General features: G+C 40.4%; 11 protein-coding genes and 1 further gene across 11 annotated transcripts, besides 1 other annotated feature; 9 read left to right on the forward strand and 3 right to left on the reverse strand.

Moving 5' to 3' along the window:
* Nucleotides 1-375: 375 nt before the first annotated feature.
* On the forward strand, nt 376-1,755 carry MUM3 (Mum3p; the record flags this gene model as incomplete). The annotated part of the gene is made up of 1 exon (XM_003644463.1): nt 376-1,755. One exon carries the CDS (start codon nt 376-378, stop codon nt 1,753-1,755), a length of 1,380 nt encoding a protein of 459 aa, XP_003644511.1.
* A 189-nt stretch (nt 1,756-1,944) lies between these two features.
* RNA1 (GTPase-activating protein RNA1) lies at nt 1,945-3,171 on the reverse strand (the record flags this gene model as incomplete). Its single annotated transcript, XM_003644464.1, has 1 exon — nt 1,945-3,171. One exon carries the CDS (start codon nt 3,169-3,171, stop codon nt 1,945-1,947), a length of 1,227 nt encoding a protein of 408 aa, XP_003644512.1.
* Nucleotides 3,172-3,521: 350 nt separating this feature from the next.
* On the reverse strand, nt 3,522-3,977 carry MBF1 (multiprotein-bridging factor 1; the record flags this gene model as incomplete). Its single annotated transcript, XM_003644465.1, has 1 exon — nt 3,522-3,977. One exon carries the CDS (start codon nt 3,975-3,977, stop codon nt 3,522-3,524), a length of 456 nt encoding a protein of 151 aa, XP_003644513.1.
* Nucleotides 3,978-4,332: 355 nt separating this feature from the next.
* Nucleotides 4,333-4,740, forward strand: TAF9 (chromatin modification protein; the record flags this gene model as incomplete). Its single annotated transcript, XM_003644466.1, has 1 exon — nt 4,333-4,740. The coding sequence occupies one exon, from the start codon at nt 4,333-4,335 to the stop codon at nt 4,738-4,740; it is 408 nt and encodes a 135-aa protein (XP_003644514.1).
* Nucleotides 4,741-5,394: 654 nt separating this feature from the next.
* On the forward strand, nt 5,395-7,539 carry Ecym_1472 (ChAPs family protein; the record flags this gene model as incomplete). The annotated part of the gene is made up of 2 exons (XM_003644467.1): nt 5,395-5,420; nt 5,514-7,539. The coding sequence occupies 2 exons, from the start codon at nt 5,395-5,397 to the stop codon at nt 7,537-7,539; spliced, it is 2,052 nt and encodes a 683-aa protein (XP_003644515.1).
* A 1,898-nt stretch (nt 7,540-9,437) lies between these two features.
* SUC2 (beta-fructofuranosidase SUC2) lies at nt 9,438-11,177 on the forward strand (the record flags this gene model as incomplete). The annotated part of the gene is made up of 1 exon (XM_003644468.1): nt 9,438-11,177. One exon carries the CDS (start codon nt 9,438-9,440, stop codon nt 11,175-11,177), a length of 1,740 nt encoding a protein of 579 aa, XP_003644516.1.
* A 533-nt stretch (nt 11,178-11,710) lies between these two features.
* Nucleotides 11,711-13,075, forward strand: DFG5 (putative mannan endo-1,6-alpha-mannosidase; the record flags this gene model as incomplete). The annotated part of the gene is made up of 1 exon (XM_003644469.1): nt 11,711-13,075. The coding sequence occupies one exon, from the start codon at nt 11,711-11,713 to the stop codon at nt 13,073-13,075; it is 1,365 nt and encodes a 454-aa protein (XP_003644517.1).
* Nucleotides 13,076-13,895: 820 nt separating this feature from the next.
* Nucleotides 13,896-14,945, forward strand: Ecym_1475 (C2H2-type zinc finger protein; the record flags this gene model as incomplete). Its single annotated transcript, XM_003644470.1, has 1 exon — nt 13,896-14,945. The coding sequence occupies one exon, from the start codon at nt 13,896-13,898 to the stop codon at nt 14,943-14,945; it is 1,050 nt and encodes a 349-aa protein (XP_003644518.1).
* Nucleotides 14,946-16,255: 1,310 nt separating this feature from the next.
* On the forward strand, nt 16,256-17,617 carry RAX1 (Rax1p; the record flags this gene model as incomplete). The annotated part of the gene is made up of 1 exon (XM_003644471.1): nt 16,256-17,617. One exon carries the CDS (start codon nt 16,256-16,258, stop codon nt 17,615-17,617), a length of 1,362 nt encoding a protein of 453 aa, XP_003644519.1.
* Nucleotides 17,618-18,820: 1,203 nt separating this feature from the next.
* Nucleotides 18,821-18,898: a sequence feature (Short protein (Ecym_1477, AET37703.1) was converted to a misc_feature.).
* A 90-nt stretch (nt 18,899-18,988) lies between these two features.
* CPA1 (carbamoyl-phosphate synthase (glutamine-hydrolyzing) CPA1) lies at nt 18,989-20,188 on the forward strand (the record flags this gene model as incomplete). The annotated part of the gene is made up of 1 exon (XM_003644473.1): nt 18,989-20,188. One exon carries the CDS (start codon nt 18,989-18,991, stop codon nt 20,186-20,188), a length of 1,200 nt encoding a protein of 399 aa, XP_003644521.1.
* Nucleotides 20,189-20,360: 172 nt separating this feature from the next.
* Nucleotides 20,361-22,228, reverse strand: Ecym_1479 (the record flags this gene model as incomplete).
* A 697-nt stretch (nt 22,229-22,925) lies between these two features.
* Ecym_1480 (uncharacterized protein) lies at nt 22,926-27,020 on the forward strand (the record flags this gene model as incomplete). The annotated part of the gene is made up of 1 exon (XM_003644474.1): nt 22,926-27,020. The coding sequence occupies one exon, from the start codon at nt 22,926-22,928 to the stop codon at nt 27,018-27,020; it is 4,095 nt and encodes a 1,364-aa protein (XP_003644522.1).
* Nucleotides 27,021-27,286: the final 266 nt, after the last annotated feature.

Here is a 27,286-nt window from a genome sequence, read left to right on the forward strand (position 1 = left end):
GATAAATCTGAAGTAACAACTACTTTATGTACCACATGAGCAACTAAAGATGTAGATCGTATGTCAAATTTTCGTCAAAGACATAATCAGTGATGTATGGGTGGTTACTAAGATGCAATTATGTACATACTTGAGAGGTTCAGATTACTAATGGTCATGGATAAATCCAGCCGTTTTGAACGGTATTCAAGTGGTATTCCAGTTCTATTTCTATGGCTTCTCCCTTTTTAGTTGATTCTTCTATTGCCGAGTTGTGCTTTAAAGATTGAGATGAGATGCGACAGGTTATTTGCCGCCATTGCCACAAATAGCTGTTTATTCTGTAAGACACGATATCGATAAAAGAAGTGTTAGTAGAACGACTATACTAGTATAATGCCATTCTTCAGCACCATTGAAGCTAATCTAACAGGTGCTTTTGGTCGGTTGGCGGAGGTTCCCCCCATCCACATAATCAGATGGTTACTAAAGTTGGTGAGCATTGGTAAATATATGATTTTACATTCGATCTGGTCATTATTGAGTTGCTTCTTTGATCTAACTATACGTTCCGATTCAGTCAATAATGGTTTAACTGTGTTCCTCAGGGTGCTTACAATTTTTCCATTCATTGGATCTCCCTTGGCCCATCGAATTTCCAGTTTAATAGGCTTTTTAAAGGGTAAGTTTATGCCGTTCATGGATAACATGATAAAAGCCATTGAATATACGTTTCAGGTAAAGATGATAAATGATACTTTGATGAATGAAAATGTTAAAATAGTTGTTACCGGTGATCCATTTGGGCTTAATTATGTTGATTCGGCTCCGCTGACTACGTTGATTTTGTCAAACCACAGATCTATCATTGATTACATCGTTATCAGCAAATTGATTTTAGAAACAAAGGAGGCTATTCCAGATCACAGGAAATTTTTATGGTCGTTGGTACGTACAAAACAATTCAAGCTACCTCCTCCAATGGACTTCATTACATGGGCTCGAATTACCAATTTTCCTACTTTGAGGCTACTATTCAATATTTGGTCGAAAGATGAGAATAGCATAGTTTCCGTGTCCAATTTGCATTCCCATATTCTCAAAAATAGGAATAGTGCTTTCATTTTGTTTCCAGAGGTCAATATTATTACTCCAGAATTGGTGATGATACAACAGAAATTGTTGAAGTCAAAATATGAGGATACCCCTTCGTTGAAGCAAGTGTTATATCCGAGATATAAACAATTAAACGCTGTGATCAAAGACTTGGCTTGTTGGAAGAAAATTAAGAAACGGCATAGCTTAATGGAGCATGTTGTAGATAGGCTTGACAAGTGGCTACATGACGATGAACTGATTGAACAAGACTTTGTCGAACTCGAAAGTCTTTTGAACGCTGACACCGAATTCGAGAAAGTGCACAAACCTGTCCATTCTGAAAAAGTTAGAATAAATGAGTTCATGTACCATTTTACAATTGTATACTATCAACCTGTACTTAAACGAAACGATCCTAGCCATATCCATGAGCACAATAAACCTACTGGGATTAGGGAACCTCATTATCAATTGGAGCACATCACTCCATCGCTATGGGATATGTATAAAGCAAAGAACGGAGATAGGCCAATAATCATTAAAATACACGTAGAGAGATGCCGTATGGATCCTTTACTACACATGAAATCTCGTCATTTGGAGAAGTGGTTAGAAAACGTTTGGTGTGAGAAGGAAAAACGAATAACGGTCATGGAAAGTGCTGTTAAGTTACAATGAAGGTTTCGCTGTCAAATAACAGCACATTTCTAAATTTCGGCTTTTGACCAGTTTTTGGTTATCTCAATGAGAGTGGTTGAATATGATTAATACTATTCTTAAAAAATTATATCTTTATACAATGCAGTAGTGTATCTTCAGACATACGAAAGTAAACGTAAAAATTGAAGCTCAGACATCTTTCCTTGTTTAGATGTGTACCTTTTCAACCTCCTTGGCTAAGTCGTTAATGTAGAAATTGGAGAGTTCCTCTTCTAATTCCTTTAGATCGACATCCTCCACTTCTTCCTCTTCTTCTTCTTCTTCTTCATCCCCCTCATACTCAGCCTCTGAATCTAATTCTTCTAAATCATCTAGCTCATCTATTTCACCATTAAATAAGTCGTGCAAAGTTTCCAAGGCTTCCGATTCCTCTTCTAAACGATTACCGTTTAGTTCCAAAAATTTCAAAGCATCCAAATTACCATTCTCCAAAGCAGGTAACAAAGCTAGTTCTAAGGTCTTTTGGTTCATTTCATTATATTGCAACTTAAGCGTCTTCAAAGAAGAAAACTGGTTCGACAACATGACTTTAAGGACTGCGTCACAACCGAGTTCTTTCAATAAGCAATCGTTAACATTTAATTCCTTCAACGTAGATTTCCACTGGGGCAAAACCTCTGCAAGAACCATCGAAGCACCACTTGTGAAAGTATTATCTTGCAAATCTAAAACCTCTAAGTTGACATTGTATTTTAAACCATGTTTGATTAAAATTGCAATCCCGTTCGGTCTAATCCCGTTCTGGTACAACCTCACTGTCTTCAGCCCGCCAGCATGACCCTTCAATCCAAGCGCCAAGCATTTTGCAGACCCATTCTCTAACCTATTTCGACCGCAGATAAACGTCTCCAAAAGCGGCTTCCCTGCATCCTTCTTCCGCTGCGCCAAAGAATATAACGCCCTCCCAATCCTCTCACCGGCAAATGGACCCATCCCATTGTTGGACAAAATTAAGTGCTTTAAGTTCACCGCGTTCGCAATATAATCCTCCAAGATGTCAATTGTACGCAACCCAAACGCATTATCTGACAAGTTCAAGAGCTCCAACTTAGGACACTTCAGCAGCACTGGAAGTAAAACCTTTAAAGACTCCACAACTTCGTCCACAAGCCGCGACGTATACAAGTCAGCAAAATTAATCTCCGTAACATTCTCACTGATGTTCTTATGATTCTCAATATGCTTTGCCAACGCTATAGAAGCATCAATACCAATTGTATTACCTGAAAGATCAATCTTAGTTACCTTCGAGAGTTCAGAAAGCGACGTTAAATGGGGCTTTATGTCCTCTTCACTCGTCAATTTTAATGCCTTATCAGAAATTGAAAAACTCTCAGAATTTTCATGTCTGGAGGTACAAGATAGCGAATCCATATCTAAATTGGAGTCCACTACTCTGAAACTGGATGAAACTGATTTACAACCTTTGGAAAGCTACAACCTTTTCATGTAACTAAAAAGGAGTTATTAAAAACTACAAGGTTCACTTTTTATCCAAATTTGAAAAAAATTATAAAACCATTTTCCGGAATTCAGATGATGCTGCGATGCCCGACATTCCTTATGCAGCAGCAGCAGCTCCTCGCACAATATAGCACCAGAATGGTATATTTACATATATACGTGTAAAACTAATAGTATTTTATATTCAGATGCAACAAAAAACTTGATAATTCATGAGAGAGAGGAGAGAGTATACGAGAAAACAACATCTTGTCCATAACTTACTTCTTAGGGCCTCCGAAAGGCTCGCCGATGTTCTTACCCCTCAATCTGACACCCAAAGCTTTTTCCAACTTGCCTAGAACTTGCTGGTTGGGAATAGCTCTGCAGGATTCGTAGTCGTTGATGACAGTGAGTTTTTCGTTGATTTTCACAGCCAAATCTTTCTGGCTCAAACCCTTATCCGACCTGGCCTTGGAAATCGCCTTACCAACTGAAGAATCTAGCTTTTTTGGCTTCACAATGTCCGTTTCACGGTCAACCATCGTGAGTCTTTGTCCCTCATTATTACCCTTCGTGTTGCTTGAGGTGTACTTTTTGTCGACAGACAGCACTAGACCGGCCCTTCTGGCAGCGTTGATTTGTCCTTGAGTTCTGGCCACCTGCTGTCTGGGACCGCCACCGCCCCTCCTTACCTTTTGTCCAATAACCGTAGTTGCTTCCCAATCGTCTGACATATCTTGCAGTATTACAACGGTTACACGGAAGAGTTGTAAAGTTGAATTTGGATGGACAGGTTTTATATTTCAAGTGCTTTATATTCCAGGAACTTCTGGGAGCAGAAACAACGCCATCTCGAGGAAGAGGAGGGGTTTGCCACCTAAAACGTTACCCGGATATGTTGGTCACGTGGTGGGTTGGAATTTTTCCGCCGTTCTTGCTTCCTGAGAATCTTTCTTTGCCTTCATGGCAGACATTCATAAGTTGTCACGGTTTCTGAGGCGACAGTTGGGTTCTGGAGGCACAGTACGAAAGCATTGGTGTGTTTAAAGCTCAGGCTGTGTGTGGTTCTGGTTCAACCTCTCAATTAAAATGACTGAACAGGAGGATATTCCGAGGGATGTTAGGCTTTTGCACTTGTTGCTGGCGTCACAGTCGATCCACGCGTATGAAGATCAAGTACCACTCCAACTTATGGATTTTGCCCATCGCTATACTAGAGGTGTATTGAAGGATGCAGTGCTGTATAACGACTATGCGAGCAATGGGAGTGGCAGCAGCGAGTTGACTGTGGAGGATGTGCGGTTGGCTATTGGAGCAAGGACACAGTATCAGTTCAAGCCTACAGCACCTAAGGAACTGCTATTGCAGCTGGCGCAGGAACGAAACAAAAAACCGCTTCCCCAGGTGATGTCCATGTGGGGTGTACGTCTACCTCCTGAGAAGTACTGTTTGACGGCTAAAGAATGGCGATTGGACGATGAATTGACAGAGGAATGAAGGTCCTCCCTGTGATATGCATGCATGCATCGTTTTTTTCTGCTTTCTCTTTTGTAAGCTAGGTGGGAGGGGGTAGGGGGATTATTAGTGAATCATTTTATATGACTGTATAATAGTTTCAAATGTATATGCTGCTGGGCCGTATTATACTCCAGCACTGGTCCTTTTCCAATCGGGAATGCTGCATTTTGGCCAATGCATCCATGGGCCCTATATCCGCAGGCGCTCCCTAGCTTTTGGTGTTTCATCATACCTGTTTGGTTGTTCCAGAATCAGCTCCAAGGCTAATGTGTAAAGTATGCGGGGAGAAGAGCCACTCGAAGGTTCACTCAAGTGAGCTGAGAAGACGGACACGACACACAAGGAAGTGGACATGCGTCCCAAACGTTAGCATGCATTACGGGTCTGGAGCTTGCTCGAAAGCAGCAGATATGGTTTCTTCTGCACGTTCAGACGCTACACTGAACACCGTGGATCGACTACGCCTACCGTCAAAGCTTAGCCTACCAAGTCCCGTTTTCGCCACCACCACCTTCGAAAAAACAAAATGATACGATTCAAACGTACAATCAACTGTTTACATATATTACCTCTTGGTCACAGCAGGTATTTGAAAGAGATAATACTTCACTGACAGTTTCAGGGATAACAAAAATGTTTTCACAGGGTTCAATTCCAGAGTATGTGTTCAGGGCGGGAGCGGATTCAGTTTCATTTGCTTGCAAAGCGCATCCATACAAATCTAAGTACTAACATTATAACGATGAATTCAGGGTGAAAGAAGATACACCTGGATTTGCATTGGAGCAACGCAAGGCTAAACTGGCTCAATTTCAGGATTTGGGTCCACCGGATTTGATATCTATATCTAAGTATATTTCATCTAGTGGCAAGAATAGTTCGCATAAAAGGGCCACGTCTGTAAGCCAGGACATTTCGTCACAGGAGCCAGCCGAGAAGTTAAAAGGTGTGATTGGGACGTATCTATACTGTACTGGAGCTGATACGTCGGATCCAACTTCGATTGCGGTGTTTTTGAAGAGCATTGCAGACTGTATTTCTGAGGAGCCTCAGATCTGGTTTGGTAAACAGAAGCCGTTCAAGGTGTCCAAGATCTCGTATTGTACTTGGAATATATTTCGGCAATGCGACGTTAATGTTACTGTTCACATACCAGGTACGGTGCAGTCCTTTGTAGTGGATGTTCGAGGTGAGCTTCTCCAGTTGGATGAATCGGAGCATGATTTGTTGTGGGCTGAAACGTTTATTAGTGGCGTGGCGAGGACTCTGATGATGATGCTGGACAACTTTGAAGACGGTGAGGTTAACTCCGTTGTAGAGACAAGAATTTTGAACCCGTTTACCTCGAGTGAGATTGGAGATATTGCAACTTCCTTTATTACATTGTTTCCTTTAGTTTATCACCAAGGCCCGCGATTGGGTGCCCCCCCCCATATTGGATGCATATCACATACCAATAATTACCTTGTCGAAACTTTGCTGCAATTAGCAAGGTTGACGAATAACTTTGAACCCTGTAGACACATGCTGGAAAAGCTCAGACCATCTAATCCAGAAGTTGTTGTCGTTTTATCCCGTTTGTTGATTCAGGCTGATCGTGAGGTGGATGCGATTAAGATGATTCACAAAGAATTGTCTTCTGATGAAACAACAGAATATAACTCCGAATTGCTCTGTATTGAGACAGAATTTCTGTTGGATCGTAAAAATGATTTGGAACTGGCTCGGGATACCTCTCAGGCCGCGGTGAATTCTGCCCCGAGTGAGTTTTGGCCATGGTACTTGCTGGTTAAGAGCTTCACAGCATTGGGTGATATAGAAAATGCACTACTAACATTAAATACTTGCCCAATGTCTCCATTGAAGGAGAAGTATGTGTTCAAACGTATAATAACTGTCACTCAGGAGTCTGGGAATTTGCATCTTCCATTGCCCGTAGACGTTATTTTAGAGGAAGTTACTGGATTGAATTCTCAGGATGTTATAGCTGAACACAAATCTGTGGACCCAGCATTAACAAATTTACCTGCTGCTAACTTGAAGAGCAACTTCCAGTTAGCTTATTCCCTACTTGCAGAGATTGCAAAAAAGACTGGTTGGGAACCACTTTTGAAATATCGTGCAAAATTGTTCGTTATGGAGGAAGAGTATCAAAGCGCTAGCACTCCTAGTATTGACTCAGAAACCCCTCAAGGGTTGCGTTCTAAAAGATTATGTGAAAGATGGTTGGATAACTTGTTCATGCTGATATATGACGATTTGAAAATATATACGATCTGGCAAGCAGAACAATTACATTTCGAAGCTCAAAATACACAGTATATCAAAACAACTTTTGAGTGGGAGTTACTAGGGCTCTGTGCCAATAGACTACATCATTACCATGAAGCAGCAAAGGCTTTCCAGAATGGCTTACGCCAAAGATTCTCAGCGCAATCATGTAGAAAGCTATTGCAATACTATTTGAAAGAACGTGAGTTTGTTATTCACAGGGGCGGCGCTTCTGGCATGATCTCTTCGCAGATCGTTAATACCATTAGTACGCAGGATAATAGGATCATTGATTTATGCGTTAGATTATGTTGCTGGAATCACCGTTGGTACAGTGAATTTTCTCTAATGTTACTAGACGCCATAGCTGTTGTCCTCCAGGATATGGATCAAACAAAAATGCAGAATGAAGTGGCTTCTAGGTTCCCAGAAAGTGTTGTGAATTTATTCCAAAAGAATGTTCTGGACTTTTTTGCTGAATATACTAGAGGTGAATATGATCAATGAGAATCAACAAGTTAATAAATATGTATACTATCAGCGTTATTTCTTCCGCATCTAGCCTCGATCTTAGCACGTAGATAGGTCACAAAGGAGACCGCAGTTCCGTTATGTAAGAGTTTCCACGCTATCCCACATCTAACCCTGGTGCATAGTCATGATTCAGGATTAAATGTTCAAATCTTATTGCATGTTTTGAAAGCATACTAAATTCATGTTCTAAACTCCCTTAATATATGCATCAAGCACTTAATTAAAGAAAAAGATGGTTGGTTATTCAAATTGCTCCGAAGGAGTTCACCTCCAGCGTATTATACGGAGTATGACTCAAGCCATGCATTGCCTAAATAAAACAAGCATAATTAAAACGGCATACCAGGAATATTATCCTCTGAGCTTTTATAAAAAAAACCTTTAATACTACAAGAAAAGGTTTGACAGTCTATCGTGCAATAATCTTTTAAGTAACGGTTCTTTGAGCGCAGTTTGTAAAGTATAGACAGAAGATTTTTTGACTTTGCCAAATGCGGGTAGAAGAAAAAGGGTAGAACCCCGCATACATAACGTGCATGCATTCAAATAGTAAACATATTTTCCGTAAGTACAAGAAACTTGGGCGATTCATAAATGCAACGTATTCAGTAGATTATCCTTCTTGGTGAAAGGTATGGTTTTAATATAAGCACGGGTGGCAACACGGCATTACTTTTGCTTCAGCTCTCAATATATTTCGCAATTCCTTCACCGAATAATCACCTCATTTCAAAACGACCACTTTCTGGCAAGTTAGCATTGGATCATTACATTAATTAATACACTGCCCAGCATTGCTTAAGTTACCAGCCTAATAAGGTACCACCCATGTTGTTTTAAAGAGAATGTCATTCATTTAGGGTGAAAATAGGCATATGTCGTAATAGGCTTGTTCTAAATTGTTTTATTATTTTCTTAGCTTGCTGTTCGTTGCCATTTAGTACTTCCTCAAAACTTCGATATTCCAAAAAACCTTCCTTGCTGGTAAATCATGAACGGAAGTGGAGTAAGTTTAGCCCACGTAAATTCTGAAATCTCCATAACGTATGCTGTTTTGCTTCAGAATGGCATACTCTTCGCAAGATCGGGCAACTTTTTAACCTTCTTGTTTCTAAATCTGTTCCATATACCTTCTCTCCATTTCCACAGATCCTGAACCTGAACCTTTGACGGATTAATTATTATCAGTCAAATGTTATGCATGACCTCATATGGGGTAATTTTTAGTTAGATCTCCACTAAGGATTTTTGTTATTTCCCCGGATTTCTTCGGGTTGAGGTGCAGCAGGAACCAGAATTAGGCACCGGTAATTTATACCTAAAAAAAGCAAAAGCGTTACACTTCGTTCTGGGCTGCACTTCAATTTGCCCTTCGAGTACATGCGCTATTGTTTTTTTTGTTGAGCCTCGAACATCAAAAAAATTCGGAATACCTAGCTAGTTTCAATGGTATCTTGGGCGTGGAGAGCCGTAATAAGACTGGTTTTAGCTTTATGTAATATGGAAAAACCAAGAACCCACTTGTTATTCTATGTAATTACGGATGCTTTCTCTTATTATTGCAATCTGTTCTTTTGGAACATATACTGTTTAAAATCCGTGGGAATCTGGCATTCATTCACTCTCTCGATTATTTTCTTTCTTTTTTAGGCTTGCCTACAATGATGAGATGTCTCACGACACTAAAAGTGAACGTCGACGGGTGATCCCGCATAAAACATAAAATAAAATAAAATAATACATATACTTATATAAATATGTGTAGGTATTTATGTATGCGTTATGTGTCTCAGGTCAAACTGTTCTTATTTTTCTTAGAGGTTCTAATTCTAAGGATTGAATTGTTCCTCGGTTTAATAGAATAAGCTAAGATGATATTCTCTAAACTGTATTCACTGGTACTCTTGGGAAGTGTCGCCACTAGCTCGTATGTTCCATATCATGCCTCTGAATTAGTTGAAAGAGACATTGATAATACTGGAAAAGCTGCAGACAGACCTTTGATTCATGCCACTCCAGATAGCGGGTGGATGAACGATCCTAACGGTCTATGGTATGATGCTAAGGAAAAACTATACCATTTGTACTATCAATATAATCCAAATGATATGGTTTGGGGGTTTCCATTATGCTGGGGTCACGCGACGTCTGAGGATCTGATGTTGTGGAAAAACCATGGTGTTGCAATTTCGCCTGCCCGTAACGATTCTGGAGTTTACTCAGGTTCTGCGGTTATTGATTACAACAACACCTCTGGTTTTTTTGATGATTCTGTTGACCCACGGCAAAGAGTTGTTGCAATTTGGACTTACAATACTCCTGAATCTGAAACACAGTATCTTTCTTATTCCACTGATGGTGGTTATACCTTCCAGGAATATGAGCACAACCCCGTTGTGGAGTTCAACTCTACCCAGTTCAGAGATCCTAAGGTTATCTGGCATGAAGAGACCCAAAAGTGGATAATGACAGTTGCGTTATGTCAGCAATACAGTGTGTTCATTTATTCATCTGAGAATCTAAAAGACTGGACATTAGAGTCGAAGTTTACTGATAGTGGGCTTTTAGGTTTCCAGTATGAAGCGCCTGGATTAGCGAAAATACCTGTCACCAAGGCGACTAACAACAACTATACCTTGGAAGACAATTCATATGATGTCAAGAACAACGATACAGAATATATGTGGGTTCTGTTTTTGGCTATTAATCCAGGTGGTCCACAGGGAGGTTCTTTCAACCAGTACTTCATTGGTGACTTTAACGGGACCACATTCACGCCTTTCACTCATCAAACCAGAATGCTTGATTTTGGTAAAGACTTTTATGCTTTCCAAGGTTTCTTCAATAGCCCCGATGACTCTAGCTATCTTGGTATTGCTTGGACGTCTAATTGGCAATACTCTGCCTATGTGCCAACTTACCCTTGGAGGTCATCAATGTCTTTGCCAAGAAGGTTTACCATTCAGCAATATTCCCCAACTCCAGAAAGTGTTCAGCTAAACTTGAACTCAGTGCCAGTACTAAACCTTGCTGGTGATGACAAACCCTCTGAAAGTAGGTACGCTCTCTCTAACAAGGCCTTAAACTCAACCGCCAATTTGACTATCCCTATCGAAGGTACCCCTACTGGAACCTTCGAATTTACCGTCACTTTCGCATGCAACTCCACAACCGTCGTCAATACCCAATCTGCCGACTTGAATTTCTTCCTAAAGGGTTCTAAAGATCAAACTGAATACTTGAGATTGGGCCACAACGCTCAAGCTGCAGCATTCTTCATCGACCGTGGAAACACAAAAGTCGAATTCGTCCACAGCAATCCATTCTTCACCAACAGGCTATCTGTAAACGGCGAACCATGGTCCCAAGACGGCTCTTACTCCATTTACAAAGTCCAAGGTATCGTTGATGTTAACATTCTGGAGTTGTTCTTCAATGAAGGCTCTATGGCTTCAACTAATACCTTCTTTTTAAGTCCTGGTAACTTTATTGGCAACATAGAAATATCAAGTTCTGTTGACGGCGTTTATAGTATATTAGACTTTGACTTAAAAGAGCTGGATGTCGTTGATTCAAAAGTAACCGTCGAGACCTGCGGGCCTAGCGAGTGATTTGAATATGTAGTACCAGGAACGAACTTTTATATTACGTAATACGATTTTGACGCTTTTACAGTTTTCGGTGACAGCATACATTATTCAATTGCGGCAGCACACTGTCCAAAGGACAGCAGTGAAAATATTAAATATTGAAACCACTGCTAGTTAACTATTTCGTATTGTTTTTACCAACGCTGGGTCAATTTCGCCTACGGAAATATTCCTATTTCAACAAGCTTCACATATATTATTAGGTACTAATGATGTAAGCTCATAATAATTTGGGCGCGGACTGTAAGTGGCGTATGAAGTGATGAAATTGGAGGCTGGTTATTTTTATCAATATTTGATGAACTTCAACTAAAAGACCCCTCTTAATGGTTAAACTACAGTACATGGGAAGTCTTCTCAATATAAGGTTTAGAACGTCATAATCAGATAAGGAAGCAAAAGGGATCCGGGGGTATTATTCATACATAGTAAACAGATAATTGTTGGAGTCAATATATCAATATATGAAAGCATAATTAGGAGGAGGAAATAAAATGAGAATTATAGTACAACTCTATAGCTTGTTGCTGCTAATATGCGTACCGGTTTGCGGAGGATTGCAGTTAGATGTGAAGTCTAAAGATTCAATATGTGCAGCGACGCAAAAGATACAGAGGGGTATTATGGATTATTACTGGGGGAGTACGCCTGGTGGTATTGTGGGGATGTTCATCCAACCGTACTACTGGTGGGAAGCGGGATTGGTATTTGCAGGCATGTTAGAGAACTGGTACTTGTGTGACAACATGGAGTACAACAGCACGTTATATGAGTCGATGATTGCTCAGACAGGAGCTAATTACGATTATATTCCTAGTAACCAGTCGATGACAGAAGGTAATGATGATCAGGGTATCTGGGGACTTTTTATTATGGGAGCTGTTGAGCGTAACTTCCCCGATGCACAGATGGGTAATGTTCCAGGTTGGCTCACGATGGCGCAGGCTGTTTTCAATACGATGTATGCCCGGTGGGATAGCCAGCATTGTGGTGGAGGTCTCAGATGGCAGATATTTACTTGGAATCTTGGTTATGATTACAAGAATACCATTGCGAACGGGTGTCTTTTCCAGTTAGCTGCTAGGCTTGGTCGGTACACTGGGAACTCGACTTATTTGGATATTGCGAATGAAACGTTTTCCTGGCTTGTTGATGTAAAGTTCGTCGTGTTGAAAGATGAAGCAAATGTTTTCGACGGTGCACATATCGGTGACAACTGTCAAGATATCAAAGGTATAGAGTGGACCTATAACCATGGTGTCATCCTTGGTGGTTGCGCATATATGTATAACGCTACTAATGGAGATCCTGTATGGGAAACCCGTTTGAGACAGATCCTCGGAGGTGCGCGTGCTTTCTTCTTCAGAAATAATATTATGTATGAACGTGCCTGCCAAGATAACAAAATCTGTAATAACGATCAACGTTCTTTTAAGAGCATCTTCTCACGTATGCTGGCTGTGACAAGTGTTCTTGCTCCTTTCACCAGAGAAACCATAGATCCATTGCTCGAGGCTTCGGCTGCGGCTGCGGCTGCCTCCTGTTCAGGAGGTAAAGACGGGGAAACCTGCGGTTTGGATTGGACCACTGGCAGTTGGGATGGGTATTACGGCCTTGGTGAGCAGGCCAGTGCTCTTGAAGTAATTCAAAATCTACTGATCCATACTAAAGCACCTCCCTTAACTAAAAATGCCGGTGGAACAAGTAACGGTGATCCCGGCGCTGGTCTTGGCACACCAATGGATAATGTTCTCCACAGCCGTCTTAACATTGGCTCCAAAGATCGTATTAAAGCCGCACTTATCACTGCGGTTTGTTTGGGCCTCCTGGTCGGAACTGCTCTTTGGATGGTCATCTAACTGCGCCGCGAACCGTACTTCTTTGCTCAGGATGTCTTCTCTCCTTTTCATCCTGTGTCGCCTAAAACATTGTAGGATCCCTCGATATTACGTATCCACCCTAAATACCTAGTACTTCCTACTGAAAAAACTACAACACTAACACACCCTCATATTTCCTTGGCATTCTCTCGAGGATGCCTTCTGTAGCCACGATTTCAACATAGTCATGTGATGGTTTATAGATAACCCGAAATGTGCGCTGCATTCTTCGGTTGTGTCCGTTTTTGGCCATCTGGTTCTTTTTGCTATCTCAAAGTCGCACCACAGAAATGTTGTACTTATCTCTCATAATTATTTCTATTATTGTATCTCTATTTAGTTAGTACGATACAGAGACATTATGCGTTCCAAGAGTTCAGATATTGCGAGAGGAAACAAAACAACAACAGCCTGCTGGAGAGCGTCGCCGACTCGAAGATGATGGAGAGCAAATAAGTCGGGCGCACCAACGTCAAGCAAAGTAGACATGCAGACACCACCACACTGCATCTAGGTTAGGTAATTGAAATATTAAGGTTTGTTTAAAAGCAGAACGCATCGAGCTCGAAGAAAAGAAATCGAGCCGAAGTTTAAGAAGTCATCTTAATATCGGATATCAGGGAAAGAGAAAGAAAACCTAAGTTGACCTTTTGTTTCTATATAATAATTTTTTATAAAGACGAAGTTCCACTTTGGCTACTCGAGTAGTGAATGGAATATAATTTTCACGGTAGACATAGAAAGAAGTGCCCTCCATAGGCGACCTGAGTCGAGAAAAGAGATCTAAGCAGAAACAAGTATGGGTTATATTCAGTTTCATCCTGTTGGTGTCCCCCAAGGTAATGTGGTGTCTTTGGGCCTTTTGAATGAGCAGTTGCAACGGCAGCGGGCGATTCTGCCAGATACGGATCTGAGTAATGAAATTAGCCAAGTGAACAGCAGTAGTACAGGTTATTACAATGCGGCACAAACAAATAACAGCAACAATAGTGTGGCAGTAAAGAACTACAATGACTACAATGACTACAACTACAGAGAGAACTATAACTACAACGATAATAGCCAATATGCCTGCAGGACAGACAACACATCTATCGTTCAGAAGAACGAATTGACAACGACTCAGTTATGGGATTTCTTAATGACTGCTGATAACCTGTCTCTAAGATCTGCTGGCGAAGACAGCCAGTCACTAGCTGCGGAGGAACCCCCAGCAGCTCTAGGTTCTTCTTGTGCGGAGCCTTCGTCTCTTGATGAGGAGATTTGCAGTGGATTCAGCTTTAAACTGCCTGGTAGCTCGTCCTTAGTATCGCCGGTGAACTTTGATGATATTTCCTCAACAGACTCAGGAGACTCTGTTCAGATTTTAGATATCTCCCTTGAAGACCAGAATTATAGTAGTAACATTACTCCCTCCTCCTTCGCCTCCAATTCTGCCACCCACGAGAACTACCATAGAATTGTGTGCCATCCACCAACCACTGAAAGTACCACTATCTATAAATGTCCATATTGCCCTTCTAGCTTCAAGGTTCGGGGTTACCTAACAAGACATTTGAAAAAACATATGCCAAATAAAGCCTTCCGCTGTCCTTACTGGTCTGAAGACTGCAGATGCCACCCTTCAGGAGAATTCTCTCGCAAGGACACCTTCAGAACTCATCTGAAGTCTATCCACTTTGTCTACCCAGTAGGTACTACCAAAGCCCAAAGGGCTAATTCCGCCGGACGTTGTGCGGCGTGCTACGAACACTTCAACAGTAACAAGGATTGGCTGAAATATCACATCGACGCAGATAACTGCAAGGATTTCAAAATTAAGCTTGAAGCTCACAAATCTAATCTATAATCCCCCTCTCTTGGGTCATGAAACACATCTCTTATTTGCTTATCCGCCCCGGACGGGAACGGCTACCTGCGCCGGACTGTTGAAAAATATTCCCAATGCCCAGTGCCAATTTCCCATCCCCAACTATAAAACAATACTGTCACTACCACTACTTCTGCTACTACTGCTACACCACACCACCTTATTACTGCCCAATGCTTCCCCAACTCATCCTCCTTTCCTCTCTGTCACACACCAACAAAATTTCTTGAAAAAAGTGGACTTCATCTTCCTCCCCTATGCAGAATCTGTCTACAAAATTTTTACTACCACTACCACTACCAATAGTAGTACTATAATATCATTTTTTCTTTATCTTTCAATTTTTATTTAATTGTTCCTATTATTATTATAAGTTATCAGTGTTAGTCCTGCAATCCTTTTTTTCCTGTTCTGATATTGTCATATTTCTTTTGTTGCTTGCGGTTCTGTATTGGTAGTCATAATGATTAACTTATTACTAACACCAACTCAGTTAAGCTACCCTACCCTGCCTAAAACTATACTACCTAACGTAGCCTCGCTTGTCCCCATTTCACTAATTGATTGGGCTCCAGTAAGAGAAATAACCGGGGACTAACTTTCCCGTCCGCCGCTCCAAAGTTTGGAGCAGCGGTTGTGATTTGTCAATATTTCTTTCACACTTTCTTCGTTCAGCTTGTGCTGTTATCGTATACGCTGACGCCGCCGTCCTTGTGGTTATTCCCCAAATGGTGAAGTTGAAGGTTTCTCGAGCTTCTTGAAGAAGGAGGCTGGCCAGAAGTTTATTTGCATCTACTATTGTGCCGGGAATCTCCTGAAGGGTGGGGCAGCTAGTGGAGATAGGAGGGGTATTGCCCAAGGTTGTGTGGTTTGGTTGGTGGTGGTTACTGTTGTGGTGATTACGGTCGGTGAGGTTTCTTGATGGTCACGTGACAGACGAAAGTGAAATTGAGGATCGATGACGTACATAGTGATGTTGTGGTTTCGGTCTCAAAAGTAAACAAAAGCGACGGATCAGGAAAAGTTGCATATCGTTAGTTGTTTTCAACATTTGCAAAAAATAAAATGTTTTGACCACGATCACACACACATATATACAGCTAATATAGTACGTACTATCGCTAATATAGTTTTATAGAGGGTCAAGGACATTTGTTATTTGAAAAAGGTCGAACGATCTTGAAAGGAACATCAGTTTGGCGAGAGGGTTTGAAAAAAGAGATATTTAGGCCACATAGAGTAATATCAGAAAGACAAAAAAAGCGAAACAAAGAGAAGTTGAGGAAATAATGGAGACGGAAGAGAGAAGGTTCCAATCGGAGCGGTTACCTACTTTGTATGAGGTTTTGACTAACCAGACAGCCGCACCTGTTGATTCGTGGTCATTTTATACGTTTTTGTTTCAGTATCCTGGGGCTTTGAATTATATGGACTTTTGGGTGGATGTGATGGCACATTTGAGGCTTTGTAAGGACTATGTGAGGGGGATTCGGGAGTCTATGTTGTTATTGGAGGTTGAGGAGCAACAGCAGCAGCAGAAACACCGGCAGAAGCGGCATAGCCAGGTGTCGGCGGCCGGGTCAGACGCGGCGGCGGATAATAATAACAACAATAGAATGAGTGTTTCCAGCTCGTTATTATTGGATGCCTTATTGAATGATGGGTATTTGGACTACCATGATAATAAGCGGATCAGTCAGTTTTTGAAGGGGGAGGCAGATTCAGATAGATTTTCGCAGTTGTTGGAGAACTTGCCTCATGGGGCTGAGGGAGGAGAAGGTAACAATAAAGGATATGACGGTGAGGAGCCTGGGCACGGTGACTACGCTACGGCGGAGGATGCACACTTGTCAGTAATGCTAGATGAGTATTTAGTGCGTCAGATGAAGGAATCTCAGCGGCCCAAGCTTACTACCAAACAGTTGATCGCTAGTGCAAATGCGATCGTCGATAGGTATTTGGTGGCTAAGGATAACATGCGTTCCGAGAGACTGCTTACGAGCGTTCCTGAACACATGCGGCTCGAAGTCATTAATATGGTCAAGGGTGAGCAGCGATATGATCCCGATGTGTTTGAACCCCTCAAAATAATATCTTTCCAGTTTTTGGAGATCTATTGCTTCCCCAAATTTCTTTCGTCTGTGGCCTTGCACAACTTGCACTACGATGTCTCACTTACGCAGAAAACAAGGACCTCGCCTTACTCTCAGTGCACCACCTTATCGAGGGTGGCTACAGGATTCTTCTTCTGGGGTATTGGCTTCTGGGTTGGATACACCTTAATATTCCTCGATTACAACCGTAAAGTCCGTACTGTTACTCTGCTGCCATTCTTCGTTGGATGCTACTACATCGTGTGCGGAATCTACCACCTTGATATCATTTACGCCATTTGTGGCGTCACGCAAACTCTGGTGTCTCCAAGAAGATTTGCAGAACCAGAATTGGGCCTTAAAAAGTCGAAGACAAACTCCGCAAAAGTGCCTTTGCTTTTCAGCCTCTTGGGAGGCAGAAATAGACTAACCAAGGTAAGGCATCCGTTCGTTTTAAACATCATGCGCAAACGTGCTTTGTGGTGTCTCTTCCTAGTCCTCGTGACTACCGCTGTCTTGACCACTATTTTCACAGCTGTGCCATCTACTAGATTATGAATGATAATAATAATAATACTAATAACGATAATAATAACCATCTAAGGCAAAACAAACTTTAAAACGGAACCCCGAACACAATAAAAGAGACAATGACGACGAAACATTCTTCTATTATACTACTTTTTTTACATCAGCAAGCTTATATCATGCAAATTTTAGGCAAATTTTAGGCCTGCTGTATGCGTTCGAGATACTATAAACTCCCCTATCTTCTGCTTCGCGCTAATACGCACATCGTGAATCTGACTACCGACCCCGTCTCTATATTACTGACGGCAAATCATCGATAATTCACGTCCTTTTTTTCATCCCGGCTATCTTCTTCCAAACAGACATTATAACAATATATGACACAGGTGCATGTGTCCCATAGACAACAGAATGATTGAATACAAACTAAACAAGAGTCGATCGATCAAACACAAAATTAACTGTACTTATATATGAAAAGGGAATGGAAATGGAAAGGAAAGAAATGAAAAAGAATCTTGTTAAGAGGTTCAAATGAATGCCTCCGAACCTGTTGATCTTTTTTGATTTCTGATTCTTTTCAGTGATTCTTTTTTCGACTGTATCAAACTAGAAATAATATATATAGATATATAGATATACACCTCATATATATACTAGATTATCATTGACTATTACTATTACTATTGCATTATTACTACCATTCTATAGACACGAATATTGCAATTTAAAATTTCCTATGTATTTTATACTCGTCAAATTATGCTTTAAATGTCTTTCATTAACGCTTATCGTTTGTTATTTGTACTACTTCGGGCTCTTTAGTCAGGGTTATCTTCGTCCCTTAAATTTTCCACGTTTTTCGAGCATCGCAGTAAGTCTCGATGACTCTTCCTTTGAAAGAGTATGCATGTTCGTGAAATTTAAAAGGACGCACATTCAAACATAAGCTCCATCTTATTGACACTACCTGCAGGATTCTAACTCAAGATTTATTTTGATATCGACTTTTTGAAACCATTTTTGCTCATAAAAAGTCGAAACTATTTTTTAATATTTAACCCTCCGTTTAATTATCAGATTCTGTGTTACTGCTGTTCATTTAGTTTTTATCAGAGTGCTAATTGCGAAGCTAGAGTGAACTTTTTATTAAAACCTTTTGGCTACTAGATACATATATCTTCCAAGTCCTTTTTACGAAAGGTTTTAAAGCTAAAAACCACTGAATATATGTTCAAGCTCTGTTACTCCCAATATACGTGCAGTGACTATATCTCCGACCACATCTGGAAAGCGAGCTCTCAATAAGAAGAATCAGTCTTTTTCCAGAAGCAAAGTATATTACTATTATTACTTTTATTATTATTATTCACCGGTCCTCCCACTTCAAATAACTGAATGACAGGAAAAGACTTTGTTCGGGCGACCTTTTCCATTAATGGTGGGCCGTCGTACGAGGGTTATTCTGTGGGAGCCAACGTATCCGCGTATGGGGAAGTTGTCTTTACCACTTCTCTGGTAGGCTATCCAGAATCAATGACTGATCCTTCTTATAGGGGGCAAATACTTGTTTTCACTCAGCCCTTGATCGGGAATTATGGCGTTCCAGATGGGTCGGTAAGGGATGAATATAACTTGTCTAAGTACATGGAGTCTCCTAGAATTCATGTTGTTGCTATTGTCATTGCAGATTATGCGTGGCGTTACTCGCACTGGACTGCAGTCCAGTCCTTAGGTGAATGGTGTGAAAAAGAGGGTGTTGCAGTTATAGGAGGTATCGATACACGTTCTGTTGTCCAGCACTTAAGAGAAGTTGGTTCTTCTTTGGGTGAAGTAATTGTGAACGACATAGCCCCAGTTTCAAAAAGCGTGAACCCTTCTGCGGTAAATCTTGTTGCACAAGTAGCTACTAAACAAGTTTTATACTTCCCGGCCCCATGCGAATCCTCAACGTACAATGTCATGCTAATTGACTGTGGGGTAAAGGAAAATATATTGCGTTGTTTGCTGTCCAGAGGTGCAAATGTAGTCGTTTTGCCCTACGACTACGATATTTGCTCCATCGCAGACCAATTCGATGGTGTTTTTATTTCGAATGGTCCTGGGGATCCAGTCTTTTGCGAGGATACTACAGTGGCTAACTTGAAGAAGTTACTGGCAAGCCCAGAGTTTCAAGATTTACCAGTGTTTGGAATCTGTATGGGTCATCAGTTACTGGCCCGGGCTGCCGGTGCTTCAACTGTTAAAATGAAATATGGAAACAGAGCTCACAACATACCCGCCCTTGATTTAACAACTGGTCAATGCCACATTACCTCTCAAAATCACGGCTATGCTGTTGATGCATCTACTCTTCCAGCTGGCGAGTTTGTCCCTTATTTTTTAAATTTGAATGATAAATCTAACGAAGGGATAATTCATGTTAGAAGACCTATTTATTCTACTCAGTTTCATCCTGAGGCTAAAGGTGGTCCCCAGGATTGCTCCTTCTTATTTGACAAATACTTCGAAAATATGAAGGAATACAGGAACCAAGTTAAAGGAAAACGTGGTTTAAAATTAGATACTACTAAGATGGCTAGAGAAAGGATTCTCTAATATTTCTAATAACCACTTCATTCTTAGAACTGTTCTTATATGGATACATGGTTTGTTATGCCTTTTTATACCTGCTAGTTTTCTTTTAGTAGCTGAGATATAGTATTGTGTAGTCCTACCAGATATTAATCAATAACTTATCAAGACTTGTTCAGTATCTCTGTGTTCGATGTCAGCACATTCCAAAACGCATCATGTGGTGCTTTATTTTAACAAGAAGTTCAAAGATCGGAAACTTAAGTCTCCTGCCATTGGCTTTTATCAAAGAATCAGAAATTTGGGTTATGTCGTGCAACGCAGTTGTGGTGTGCCATTGCATATAAAATACTGCAACAGCTAACACGGATAGTTCTGGCCAGAGCTCTTTTCTGTCAAACCAATACTTGACAATCGAATCGGACCCTTCGCCTATATTAATCAAATCAAGATGTGGCCGGGCTAAGTATTCGTGAAATTCCTCATTAGGGTCATTATCTGCACTCTTCACATACTCGTGGTTGCAGTAATGATCTAGATAATTGTAAGTAATATTCTTGTAAGTTTCCGCTTTTTCGGGAAACATTTCTTCAATATATTGAAACTTCATTGTCGGATTTAAAGTGATGGCAACCCATGGAAGCGGATTATTAAAAAACCGATGATGATAATATTCAAAGATATTCTCATAGCATAGGACACATTGAAGAACTGCGTCTTTCTTTGCTTGATCCAATCCCACTGGTGGAACTAGAAAGGAGTAATCAGTTCCATTGATGTCTGTAACTGTTTCATCTTTCCAAACAAGCTTTAATGCATAATAATAGTTCACTAGAGATTCATACATGACGAAACAATTTATTAGTCCATTTCCTTCTTCCTGCAGAAACTTTAAGTGTAGCGCTTTAATGGGTGACAATATAGTAATGAAGTAGTTATAAGCTTTCCATTCTTGATCACTACAGTTGACTCTCAACGTAACATTCTCATCGTCAAAAATATGTTTCTGGTTGAATTGCCAACTCGACCAGGAATGATAACCTTGTTCGGAATCCAAGAATGCTTGTAAATCAGAATAACTATATTGCGTCAAATCAACTTTTTCTTTTTATCAGCAATATCTTCGTCTCTAATGTCAAAGATATGCGTGGCTTCCTTCTGCATGGGTTCTATCACTGGATGTGTATCAACCAATTGTGTAAACACTGAGGATATTTCAAGTTCTTTGGTTGCATGAGTAAACATCAGAAAAGATAATATATCTAAAATACTATTAGCACTGTTGATATAAGACATATTCAATAACTCGGCGCAATAATAAGGAGACAGATCTGCATCTTCAAAATGCATATCCAAATCGTTAACAACAAAACTTAAGACGCTCTCTTCTAATTGGTATCTTTCCATTGTTTCATGGAAAATATTAAGTTTTTCCATACTATCTCTAGGGTTTTTTAAAGGAACAAATGCTAACAACTGTCTGTTCTCAGGTTTTAAGGCATCATTGAGCCAAATAGAATGGAATTCACCAGAATTCCGTCCAACGATTAACTGGGGCACAAAATTAGCAAATATACACATGTAACTAGACCCCAATTTCTTCGGCCTAAAAATATCAACCTGAACATTTGCATATATTGCTTGTTGTGTATTTACTACCAAGCTTTCGTCACTGTAATAGTAAACATCATAGATATCTCTTATCAAATCGTCTCCTGTTATTATATCATTCAATTCATATTGCATTACTAACCTCTGCCATTTCTTATCGGTTACAATATTAATAGGCACCTTGCCTTGTGCAACCATGCGAACTGTGATCAGGTGTAGCTTCCTTTCATTAAGGTAATTCAAATAGCTCCGAGATAGTGTCAAATTACGAAAATGTGCGGTCTCTCCTCCATCAACGAAGAGGTCCAATCGATCGCAAGCGCAGTTTCGGCTTTCAAAATTATCGCAGTCATCCTCAAATGCGTGGATAAGACATGCTGGGCGAGTGTATGGTTTTGGATTGATCAGTATGTCAAAGTAATACAGACCCTGCGAGTCCATATGGAAATTCATAGCATAACCTTACTCAATGGCATGTCCGTAATTGAAACGGGTGCATGGTTTTGCTGCAAATTTTATCAAAAACCGTCTTCAATGCACCATCTGCAGATGCCAATATTAATTGAAGATCAATAGAGCGATCCATCGTTTTTTCCTCTGATCAATCAGCCGCACTTGAATCCATCCGTTTTCCTTAGATACATATAATATACAATCGCCACCTCTTTGTATAGATGCCAAATATAACAATTATAAGCCTAATAGACTGGTTGTACTAATCAACCAATGATTTCCTTCACTTCCTTATATTACAGTATCACGTGATAATATATCCGTGCATCCTGTACTACAGTTGGAATGAATAATTCTTCCACTAGGCTTCTAGAGGTAGTCTTATGCTTTCTATGCTGATACATCACCCTCATGACTGACATACAGATATACTATTCATTTATCATGGTTATATGATTTGGTTATGTTGATTTAAAGGTACACACGATGTATAGTACCTCAAGGTTGCCAAATCTACGCAATCAACAGAAATCAGAAAATTACGTTGTCACGTGGGAGCACGTGACCTACGTTATGCCATTTACAGCTCAATGCTTGAAGATATGTTATATATTTAACTCAACAACTTAGAGGTAGAGTCTCAAGGACTAAGTAATTCATCAATCTGCCGTTTATTTTGAAATACGCTAGTGGCAGTATGCCAAAGAGTGAGAAAAATAGTGACAACTTAGACATATTTGGAAGGTCACTTTCATATCATTTATCTCGGTGTTGTGAAGTGCATATAGAGAGTATTATTGATGATATTGAACCTTATTCTCAAGACTGGGAGTCTGGATATTCTCCTTTGCATCTTTGTTTTATAAGTGGCCAATATGAGAAGGCATTCAAGATTTACTACCGCTGGCATACTACGTTTGAAGCCGTAAATCATCTCGGGAGGGGTACCATTCTGGACTTGAAAGATAGAGAGGGCTTTACCCCATTAAGATTACTTAAGGAATTGAATGATTATTGGCGACTAAGTAGGTTACCCAATAGTGTGTTACCAAGGGAAAATTACAAGTCAACACATGTCGACTGGTCGACAGATATCACCAAATTGCGGCCATCCATTCAAAAGTTGCGGAACTGGTACAAGAACAGAGGATCCCGAAGGTGCTATACTTTGGGTAAAAACGATTATTTCCAGTTGGGAACTGGTGACTCGAAGGCAAGACAAATTTGGTATGAGGTCGAGTCATATAAGTTGGCTGGAACGGTTCTTGATGACGCACCACGATTTCGGGTGTGCTACATGAATAAGCGGCATTCTGTGTTGCTTACGGTCAACAATCAGATATATTCGTCAGGGAACACAGCTAGGGGGGCCTTAAACAGTGATTCAGAAAGTTTAAAATTGCAAAATTTTCAATTTGAAAGGGTATCTTTTGATCATAAGGAAACTATATCGAGCATTTCCTCAAGCGACACGCACAATCTAATTTTAACAAAGTCCGGAAAGGTGTATTCATGGGGTGGTAATGAATGTAATCAATTGGGATATGAGCTTGGCGAATCATGTTGTCCGTTTATACAGCAGGTATCGATTATTCGAGAGAATCGGATCTCGTTTGTTTCTTGTTCTAATGTTCATTCTTCTGCTTTGGGAGTCGATGGCTGCTTGTACTCATGGGGCTCTAATTCAGGACAAATGGGGCCATATAAACCCCTCATTTCCCCATCTTATAGTGCTTCTGAGCATGATGGTAAAAAACCTCAGTGCATCGTGTGCCAAACGAATACTCAAAATGTGCATGATTTGATATGTCAGGAATATGCAACCTTAATCTGGTCAGATAATTACAAACTATGTGTTCTATCAGATTTTAAAAAATACAAATTTACGTTAACCAAACCTAGCATTTTTCATGGTGATAACTTTGCCACATTTAGGCCGTCACTTCCTGCTGACTCACAACGGGTCATCAAGATCCGGACGCGTAATTCCTTTGGTAACAACATCTGTATCCTCTATAATGATGGCTCCGTTGGAATCCTTAAGATGCAGGAATCTAAAGATATGTGGAGTAAATTGCCATCCATCCCTAACATTTGCCCATATTGGGTTCCACAGACGTGGTTGGACCGCTGTTTAGATTTTGATGTCGGGATGCGAGGTGAGTTGATTCTATGCACTGTCGGCGGGGAAGTTTACATCTCAAAGGGATTAAACCAGCCGTTCGAACTGAAACCACAGAAATCTCCCGGTGGAAGGTGTGTTGGTGTGAGCTGCGATCCATTATTTGCCTCCTTTTCTGTTTTTATAGATGATTTTGACATGCCTATTATGAAATTCTACGACAATAATATTAGTGAAGATTTACAGCTTTGTTCTGCTGTCTTTGGAGAGGATTTAGGAGGTCAACTAAAGAAAAATCCATTAGAAGCCGTTGATATTTGTCTCAAAGATAAAGTTGGAAACGTTAGTGAGGAACATGACCGTAATATGGAGGGGCAAGAGGTATCTATGTTTAATGATAGCAGATTTACAAATTACTACAGACCCTTTCAAAAACTAATGTGCCATAAGGTTGATGACGCCGTAGGTGCAAGCATACCTACGAGGCTAAATATTAATTATGACGTTGAATTCGTAGATAATTCTGGAGTTGTGATAGGAAGGTGTCACAAAGTTTTGCTATGTTTACGATGTCCCTCAGTTATCGATAGTTTGGCAGGCAGCTCTCGGATATATGAGAAACCTTTAAATTCAGGTAACAAGTTGACCATGATGAGTGATTCAGCTTCTAAGTTTTGGCGTATACAAGTTGCTTCATCCTCATCTTCTGCAGTAGAGTATGCTATACATCCATTGAACTATGTTCTCCACTTATTATACTCTGGAGAAATAAATGATTCACCTAAAAATGTTCTGAACATGCCCACATCAGAATATATCTTGTTTAAGAAAGAAATCAGAAAATATATGGGTATGTTGGACCTGTTTCCAAGTTCTACTGAATTGGTCCGTTCATTAAACGAGCTCTATCAGCATTGCAGCCCGGAATTTGCTTCAAAATCATCAATACCATATCTCTTTCATCACTTTAATCTTCCAAATTTGTTAGAGCTCTATGCCAAACCTGATGTTAAAATATTGCTGGCTGATAAAAAGGTTTTGTATGCCCATTCTTTCTTATTGCGATGCCGCTCCTCATACTTTCAGGCACTCCTTGACGATTGCTGGGATCGCGGTGCGCCATTGAATATGGTACATGTTTCAGTAACCACATTTACGGTTATTTTAAAATACATATATGCGCTTCCATTTGATAATCTTTTGATAGATTTGCCTTCTAAATCTCCTGCTGATATTATAAATGACTTGTTTGATTTGATTCAGCTTTGTGAGGAAATAATGCTAGATGGATTGAAATCCTACTGTGAGGCTGTGTTATCTAAGTATGTCCAGCACAAAACCGTTGTACCTATGTGGATTAATGCAATATCGCTTAATTGCTATGGGCTTACGTATATTTGTCTCTGGTATCTCTATAACAATTATGAAGTATTGTTTTTTGAAGCCAACCTAGTACTTGTGGATAAGTATTTGTCTTCTGAGGACTGGGCTGTATTCGAAAAGTTTGCGAGGAAATTGCGAAATGGAAGAAACGATGAACTTGACCAAAAGTTTAATGGTCAGTATCTTTGTTACCATGGATATAACAATTTCACTGATTGGGTTACCGAATTCAAGTCCATGCCTTCTAAATTTAATGAAATATTCATGGATCCAGCTTCTAAGTTTGAAGTCATTCCTGGCCATAAACGTAAAAAATCCAAAATCAAATCTAAGAAAGCAGCCTCAAAAAGCAAGACTTCTCATTCTGAGAAAAATCAGTCCGTGTTTCGTGTGGATTTGACCAATATAAAGCCTGTTATCAGGCAGTCTGAAAAAGGAGCTCCAAGTTTATCTGCTTCTTCCAGCAGTTCATTGCTGTCACTAAACACTACTACTCAGAGCGGGGGATCATCTCCTGAAAGTGAAGGCTTTACTGTAGTATCGAAGTCTCGAAGGAAGGCAAGTCGTGGATTGCCTACAGACTCTTCTCCGCAAGTAACGCTGTTTACATCATCTGAACCACAAAATAAGAACATGGCTATCTTTGAAACTGCTGCCAAGAAGAAATCTGTACCAAACTCAACTTCCCCTGGAATTAAAACTGAACTTTCAATGTTCCCTTCCATAGAAGCGGCAGTACAGGAACCACTGAAGTTCAAGAAGGTTGTTTCGCCTACCACACCTTCCATCCCCTTCAAGAAACTCTCTCAAAAGGAACGAATCAAACTACAATTGACAAGCACGGACGTAAATCAAAGTGCCAAGCCTAGGAACCCAAAGCCAGCATGGGATACTGCAGCCCGCCCCTCTAGATCAACATCAAATAGTGCAAATATAAAATTGTTCCCCTCTTTGATGGATGTTCTGAAGACAGGTGCCTCCAGCACCGGAACAATTGGCCTTACAACAAAGGGGGAAGCAGGCTCTATCACAACGTACCTCAGCAAAACTATATTTCCACCTCAACAACAACCATGTAAGCCATCCACTCAAACCCTTCCGACTGATCCTACTTTCTCGGAAGGACTGGATTTCGCTGCATGGTGGGATCAAGAATCTGCACGAGTACAACAGGAAATAAAGCAACAGGAAACCTACGAAAAACAACTTAAAATTCAATTTGGACTTGAATCAGCTCCGACCATCAAGAATGGTAAGCCAAAATTCAAAAAACTCGACTGGAGCTAAACCGTCTCTTCACCCATCATCGCGCCCATCGACCAGCCTTGACCGTAACTCATCTCCTCATCGCCGCCTCAACCCAACCCGCTGAGCTACACATTCAACTTCCAACCACCCCACTCTCCTCATCTTGCTTTAAAAATGCATATTCACATTCCCAACACCCCTATCATCCTAATAAACTTCATAAATTACCTCATCTTATGTTCTTCATTCAATGTTACTTATGATCCTCACTGTGTACGGTAGTATAAGCTGGAAATCACTTCAGC

Source organism: Eremothecium cymbalariae, chromosome 1, assembly GCF_000235365.1.
Source record: "Eremothecium cymbalariae DBVPG#7215 chromosome 1, complete sequence".
NCBI classification, from domain to species: domain Eukaryota; kingdom Fungi; phylum Ascomycota; class Saccharomycetes; order Saccharomycetales; family Saccharomycetaceae; genus Eremothecium; species Eremothecium cymbalariae.